At 40.5% G+C, this 7883-nt stretch overlaps 1 protein-coding gene across 1 annotated transcript; it reads left to right on the top strand.

Moving 5' to 3' along the window:
- The first annotated feature begins 1471 nt into the window (after positions 1–1471).
- Positions 1472–7650, top strand: LOC136306246 (putative aldo-keto reductase family 1 member C8). The gene is made up of 4 exons (XM_066232637.1): positions 1472–1611; positions 5248–5415; positions 6285–6401; positions 7573–7650. The coding sequence occupies exons 1-3, from the start codon at positions 1525–1527 to the stop codon at positions 6303–6305; spliced, it is 276 nt and encodes a 91-aa protein (XP_066088734.1). The 5' UTR covers positions 1472–1524; the 3' UTR covers positions 6306–6401; positions 7573–7650.
- The last annotated feature ends 233 nt before the right edge of the window (positions 7651–7883 follow it).

The raw sequence follows: 7883 nt of genomic DNA on the forward strand, positions 1-7883 counted from the left end.
AGGGAAGATAGATTCTGCAAACCGTATGCTGTCAGGCATGATATCAACCTCTAGAAATGTTTTAGGATAATGTTTAAATGCAAGTTTTATGAGTTTTTAAAAAGAGAAGCAGAGAGCCTGGTAGCCTAGTATGACTTGACTAAGGAAGAAATCGAGCCATTATTTCTCACTAACAAAGTTCCTGGGCTGCTGAACCAGGAAGGAAGAAAAAATCGTGTCTCTGCACTTAAACAAGACGTTTAGTGAAAAATACAGGTAATTATTGCCGGGGCTATTAGACAAATTTATAACCTGTGGAATGATGTACTCAAGGCCATTAATATCAAATGTGAGAATTTTCTTAGGATCTGACATGAGATTTAGCCCTTATTTTACAATAAAAATATAAAAAGCATACTCATCAAATTAATAGTTGTGATAAATACTAAATACATGGAATAATGGAATCAGAATTTTGACCATGACCAGCCAGAGGAATGGGTTGAAAATAAGATGAAATCTATTGATACATCTTGTGGTTGGCTGCAACACAGCAACTGCACAAATGAATACAGGATGGGGAAACACGGCCTAATGCTAACATTAAACAAAGCAAAATTTAGGGGTTTTACTATCTAGCAGAAATTTCTGATTAGTTGAGAGTATAATTTCACTAATATATCTTTTTGAACTGCATTAATTGATTCTGTCACCATGTGAGTGCACACAAGATTGATTACCCCTCCAGTGAAATCATATAAGATGTGGACAGGAGCACGGACTTTTAGGGTGAGTTAGAATTCATAACGCTGATGTGCATGAGGGGAGATTGAGTAGGCTGTTTCAGGAGGAGGCATAGCTGAAAGAAAGCAGAACTGCTGAAATTCATCCTAGATTTCTGGCTATTTTTTTCTTGTCAAAATTATCCAAGAAACAAGATACAGAATCAGAGGATGGAATGAAGTTTTGATTCAAGGGGAAAAGGTAATGAAACTAGATGTAGTGGATTGCTAGGGAATTTTGTTATATGTGAGCTTGGGACCAACCATGGAGCTCTGTTCAGGAAATTCCGAATAGTATCTTCTTTTAAAATGGCATTTTAACCACATGAACGGTGATAACTCAAGTACTATAGTAGACTTAGTGTTTAAAAATAACTAATCTAATGACTATTTTGCATCTTGTGGAGTAAGTCTGCTGTGATTATCACAGACAACTTGACATGGTTATTTATTTATTTTTTTAACTTAGGAATTCAAGGTGAGCAATGCCAGAGAGAACATGCTAACTCCTCTAATATGCATGACATTTCCGTACACTGTTCCTGGGAGCTGTGTGCGCTGTGCCTGCAGGGAGCTAGAAGAAGAACAAGGAAGTCAGTGTATCGTTCATTTCATTACGTAACCCTGGACAGCTGCCATCCCAGCACCACCTTGCTTGTGATTGGCATAAATAAAAAATGCTGGAGCCTTGTCTTCTATTTCTGTTGCAGTCCAGAAAAGAACAGAAAGACAGAGTCAGCTTCAACCAGGACTGTAAACAGTGATGAACCCCAAACGTAGTCGTTCTGTGAAATTGAATGATGGGCACTTCATGCCAGTGCTTGGACTTGGCACTGCTGCTTCTGAAGGTGTAAGAGAAACTCAGGGGACCAGGAGTAGGATGCAAACAGCCTTAGAAGGGCCTAGTACATAGTAGGTGATTTGGAAGGATTCGTGAGGCCTCCATTTTACCACCTCTGATTTTGTACTAAATGAAATGATAAGCCTGACCAGTCAGTAGTGCAGTGGATAAATTGCTGTACTGGGACACATAGGATTCAGGTTTGAAACTCCGGTGCTCATTCAGCTTGAGCAGGGTTACTGGCTTGAGCATGAGATTACAGCCTTATCATCACTGGCTTGAGCTCAAAGGTCACTGGCTTGAGCAATGGGTCACTTGTTCTGTCCAGAAGTCACTGGCTTGAAGCCCAAGGTCTCTGGCTTGAGCAAGGGGTCACTCACTCTGCTATAACCTCCTAAGGAGCTGCAACAAAGAATTGATGCAAAGAGATGAGTCTCTCCTTTCCTGTTTTTCTTTATCTGTTCATGTCTCATGTCTCTCTCTCTTGTCTCTGTTAAAAAATAAATAAAATAAATGGAATGATGAGCTGTTGAATCTGGGGAGTCAGACATGATACTTCTGTGGGTGAATTATATCTATTATTATCAATATTACTGTTATTTTTTGGTAACTTAATGTACATAGAATTCTTACCATATATTTCAAATACTTTACCTACATTATTTTCTTCAATTCAGCAAGAGCTAGCCCAGGTAAGTAACATGATTCTTCTTATTTCTTCCTTGTTTAGAATATAAGCTTGGATGCTCTCCTTGGACACATCTCCTTGGTCAGTGTCATTCTGATCTATCTGAGAACTGATGGTCAGGGGGCTCAGGAGGAGAGGACAGCGAACATGGTTCTTTTTGTGAGGTAGTGAGGCTAAAAGTATTTGCTAGAGAATTTGTCATTAAAATCTCTGTTATATAAGAAGCCACTGTTATTACAAGGGTTAAGCATTTATTTATTTATTTATTTATTTATTTTAATTTTTCCATTGATTTGAGAAAGAGTGGGAGAAAATAGAGAGAGAGAACCATCAACTTGTTGTTTCGCATGGTTGTTCCATTTATTTGTGTACTCATTGATTGCTTCTCTCATGTGCACTGACCAAAATTTGAACCTGCAGCCCCTGCTGCACAGGTTCAATGCTTTATCCTTTGCACAACCTGGCCAGGCCTTCAAATGTTGGGCATTTATAAAGGAAATCTGAGGAGGCATAAGTTACAATGTAGACGGAATCGTGCTTCTCATCAGATTTATTATTCACACATCCCCATAGTTGACAGCAATACACTTAAAGTGCCAAACTGTAGTAAAGGTTGGGGAGGGGCCGCTTTGGGATTGCATAGGTGAGATTACTCCATAAGTGACAGAGACCATACCATTCCATTTTGGTCGAGCTATGACATAAAATATCGATAGCTAATAGCTGTCAGACAGGGCCAGTTGATTTTCAATGACATAATTATTCATGTATTCACTGTTACAGCTTAAGAACAGGTTATGTCTTATAATTATTAAAGTCAACTTTCATTACTCTTGTTAAAGATAGAGAATAGAACAAAATATCTCATATCCCCCCACAAGAATAAAAGTAACAGGTAGATCTGCTTAGTACAGTACGAAAGGTAAAAAGTGTTAAAGAAGCATCTTTCACATTCTTATCAGAGTTTTTTTTTTCTAATTGCAACTCCCCTGACTCAGCAACTATTTACTGTGAGTGTTGGCAGGAACAGGAAGCATGATCCTGCATGTGACTTCTTTTGTTCTGTCAGGTGCGTTTTCTGGGAAACGTGCAAACTCAGTGTCTCAGATTTTGTCAGTCAGGCATCTATCATTAGAAATTGAGGCAGGCTGTGTAAATGTCTGGCCGACTCTGTCCACCAACAGCACCTGTGTGTTGAGGTGAGAAGCAGCAGCCAGTTCTCTGGGCATCTCCTTCAGCCTCCAACCGCTCTTGCTTTAGGTTTTCCTGGGTTTGGCTCAGGTGTCCTGTCCTCTCAGTCTTTTCACAGAAGTTCCCATGCTGACCAGGGGACAGCCTCATGTAACCCCGTATGTATAGTCAACATGTTGATTATAGTGACCTCAGAGGCTAAAATAAATATTAAAGTTAATAAACCAGTGTTCGGCTTGGTGGGCAGAAAGGAACAATATTTTTTATTTCATGTGTATGACTGTCAAAACAATCCAGGTAGAATATGTAATTATTAATTACTAAATCAATTATTAACCAATTTAACAGTCAAGAGTAAACTTCTACTTGATGTTAAAATCTACCCTAGCAGGCAGGGAGTTTGCACCGAAGTAATTTCTGCTCTCTGGCATCTTGACAACTAGAGAAAGACAGTTGATGCAAGCTGAAAAGCTACCTAACAATGCTCGATATCATATCTCTAAATGCCAGTGGAAGTGGAGCTATTCAGGATGAGGGAGGGTTATGTGAGCTGAGGTGTTCTGGGGAGGCATCAGGAGGAGGTGAGTTGATCTTAAGCAAGGCTTGATATCAGACACAGGCATTCTAATGAACGGTGGGATTGGCGTCATTTAAGTAGAAGTCACATGCTTTCTCTTCAGTGTGCTCACAAAAGGTCTGATGCTGATCAAGGGGTGGCCTCACGTAGCCTGCTTCTCCCCTGACCACCACCCATAGTGAAGCAGAAGGCACAGAGGAATGAAGACAGAGGACAAAACATTGCCTGATGTAGAGAGAATGGACTTCAGGCAGAGGGGTTTTAATGTTTTCCTGTGAAAAAACGGGAATTAATTTAAAAGTTGAAGCAACATTAAAAAATATTCATGATCTTGTCATTAAATAATCTGTCTGTGTATGTATACAATAACAACAACAAACCAAGACTAGCTCCAGTTGGGTCCAAAGCCATTATAATTTTCCTTGCCCCCTGTGCCAGCCATCCTAGATCCCTGTCATGCTCTGTTGGCCTAAGCTGCTTGTCTAATGGGATAATCACTGCCAGGTCTGAGCACCTGGTTACCACGCCTGGTGGTAAATGGTAACATTGTTCTTCATGGTTATTGCCAGGCATGGAAGCACCAAGAGGTGCCGTAGTGACTTTCCTGAACTCTAGACATGCTCCTCCTACCACCATTTTATAGGGGCCATGCTTCTTCTGAAAAGCAGGATTAATGACCACTGTTCTAATAGTCATTTCTTTTCAAACTCAGCATATCCTGGTACATGGACTCTGAAGGACTGGGGAGAAGCCATGGCATTGCTTTACGTGGAATCCTTTCTGTGTTACCTAATTAAGTTTTCTCCACGGGGAACCATCTTCTTTAAGCTGGAAGATCCTATAGTTCTGCCAGTAGGCAACATGAATTCTCCATGTGGGAAATTGAGAGTGAGAATGAGAGATTGTGCTGAATGCTAATGTACTCTTGGGCTTGTTGAACAAATTCTGTATTGAATGGCTTGATTGTCCAGATTGCATGGAGAAGCCATTTTCACTAATTTACTCTAAATTAGAGGTTATATTGGGGTTTAATCCATGCCCCAGAATACAGGTTTGTTACCAAGTCTTGCCCCCTCAAAAAAGGGAACAGGATACATGTAGAAACAGCAGGTGAACATGCTCTAAAGGAAATAAATTGCTTCTCTTTGATTCAGGCCAATTGTCAACCCTCCTTATTCATATGTTACAGGTTCCTAAGAGCAAGGCTACTGAGGCCACCAAAGTGGCAATTGATGTAGGTTTCCGTCACATCGATGCAGCATACTTCTATGAAAATGAGGAGGAGGTCGGCAAGGCTATCCGAGAGAAGATTGCGGATGGCTCAGTGAAGAGAGAGGACATATTCTACACCACCAAGGTGCTGTGGGCAAGTGACGAGAAGTCACTGTCAGAGTAGATGCATTATTTTGAAAAAACAAACTTTGGTCTTGAATTGAATTATTTATTTACCTCTTAACATCATAAAAGTCCATTATATAAAAACACAAAGCAGAAAAGAATGACTCTTCTCTGGACTGTGTTAAGGGTGGGACATAGTTGCTCAGCGTTTCCAAACACAGGCCAGCATTCACCTGTAAGACAAGCACAAATAAAGATGCTTACAATTTTTCCCTGCTGTGTGAATTGACCAAGCCACTATGGAGTGGTCCACGCCTTTCATTCTGCAGAAAATTCTCTCAGGACATATCCAAGTGAGGTTGACACATTATCCAAGAGATGAGCCACACTAAGAAATACTGTTCCTAAAGCAGCACTGATTTACCAAATTTTGTAACAATTTCCTTCTGTGGGAAACCCTGCTTCCAACGTAAAGATTGCTGAATGGTCCTGTGCGTGTCCCCATCAATGATGACTCGTTTCTAGAATGTGGACCTTTCAGCAGCCCTGTTTCCAGGCATTTATTATGTAGGGCAATAGATTCTACTTCCCCTTGCCTGACATTCCTTGACTCTCCTTTCAGACATGAGTTTTCTAATCCCTGAAACAGTTAGGTTGCTTTTCCTGGCCCAGTGAAGTTTTCTTCACAGTATTCTTACAATCACTGAAATAAATCTCAGTGTTCTCATTTATACTAAGAGCCTCATTTGTACTAAGTAACATAAATTTAGCCCCAGAACTTCTTTTTCTGAGACCAGCAGTGTCTCTTAACTAGGATGTTAATTTTGGTTCTTAAATGTGTGAATCAAAAGCGATTTTTTGTTTATTTGTTTCTTTTGGTTACTGCAGCTTTGGTCTACTTTCTTTTGACCAGAATTGGTTCGACAGGCCCTGGAAAGATCACTGAAGAAACTTCAACTGGAGTATGTAGATCTGTTCATAATTCATATGCCAATGGCTATGAAGGTCAGCTTTAGTTTTCCTTGTTGGTATCAAGAATATTCACAACTGCTGTTGCACCTCCATTATCTCACTCCAGCTAGATTTTGGGAGATCTTCCTGTGAGAGGTAGATGTGAGTATGTTGGATAGAACTGCTAAAAGATTTACGACTCTCCTTGACAGTTGTGTCACCTCACTATCAAGACATTTTATTCTTATCCTATAGGCTTCAGAAAGATAGAAATTCAATGAGCTCACTGCCTCTACTTCAAAGCTTTCAGAACACTGCCCTCTTGTCTAGGTGACGTGTTTCTGTCTGTAATGCTTTAGTGATGAGGGTCCTCAAGAACCCTGAGTTACAAAAGATAGTAAGAGACAGAATTGAAAGTCCACATGTCTTTAAGAAGAGGGTCTCTTGTATATGAACCTTTCCACCCAGTCAAGAGAGAAGCTTCTTGGGGTGGACCATATTGCACAAATGGGCTCCTCTGGACATTGTTTGTCCAGCCTCATATCACAGTGGACATTTGCTGAGCACATCTGGTGTTCTCACTCTCTCTTAATTGGGTTATCATCAATTGAGACTAAAACATATTCTTACTAGTAAGGGAATGTCCCAGCAGGCAAACCAGCTTGTCCTTGTGAAACAAAATCAATTCTGACTCTAGGAGAACTCATTCTTAGTGAAGTTTTTGGGGGGAGTTTGTGGGTAAGAGGGTGGATGTGGTTGAGGCCAAGGTACTTTGCTATAGTCTCTCAGGTGATTCTGATCTTCCTTTCACCCAATGTATCAATATAATATTCTCTTACACATCACTCTCTCTATCTGCTTAGTAATAACAGCCTCTTGTAGTTTCTATTATCAACTACCTAGGCACCAGGAAGAACATTCTTTTAAAATATTCTTCTTCGGCCTGGCATGTGGGGGTGCAGTGGATAAAACGTTGACCTGGAAATGCTGAGGTCACCGGTTCGAAACCCTGGGCTTGCCTGGTCAAGGCACATATGGGAGTTGATGCTTCCAGCTCCTCCCCACCTTCTCTCTCTGTCTCTCTCTCTCTCCTATCTTTCCTTCTCTGACTCTCTCTATCTCTCCCTTTTTCTCTCCTCTCTAAAATGAATAAATAAAAAAAGTAAAAAAAATTATATAAAAAAGATATCCTTCTTCTTCATCCTCTCTCCTCTCTGTATTGTAGCCTGGAGAGGAGCTTTTACCAAAGGATGCCAGTGGGAAGGTTATTTTAGAGACTGTGGATCTGCGTGATACATGGGAGGTAAGTTTTGCTACTGCCATCAAAAGGCACTGTGACAAGGTAGACATCAATGCACAAGGGTTAGATGAAATGGGTTGTCACCCCATTTGCTTTCTGCTCTCATGTCACTGAACTCCTCTGTATCTTTGCTCAATTCTATAAAGCCAGGGAGTGGAATAAGATCATAGCTAAGGTCTATTTTTTTATTTTTTGTATTTTTTCAAAGTTAGAAGCGGGGAGGGGTCTGACAGACT

The sequence above is a fragment of the Saccopteryx bilineata genome, chromosome 5 (assembly GCF_036850765.1).
Source record: "Saccopteryx bilineata isolate mSacBil1 chromosome 5, mSacBil1_pri_phased_curated, whole genome shotgun sequence".
Classification (NCBI taxonomy): domain Eukaryota; kingdom Metazoa; phylum Chordata; class Mammalia; order Chiroptera; family Emballonuridae; genus Saccopteryx; species Saccopteryx bilineata.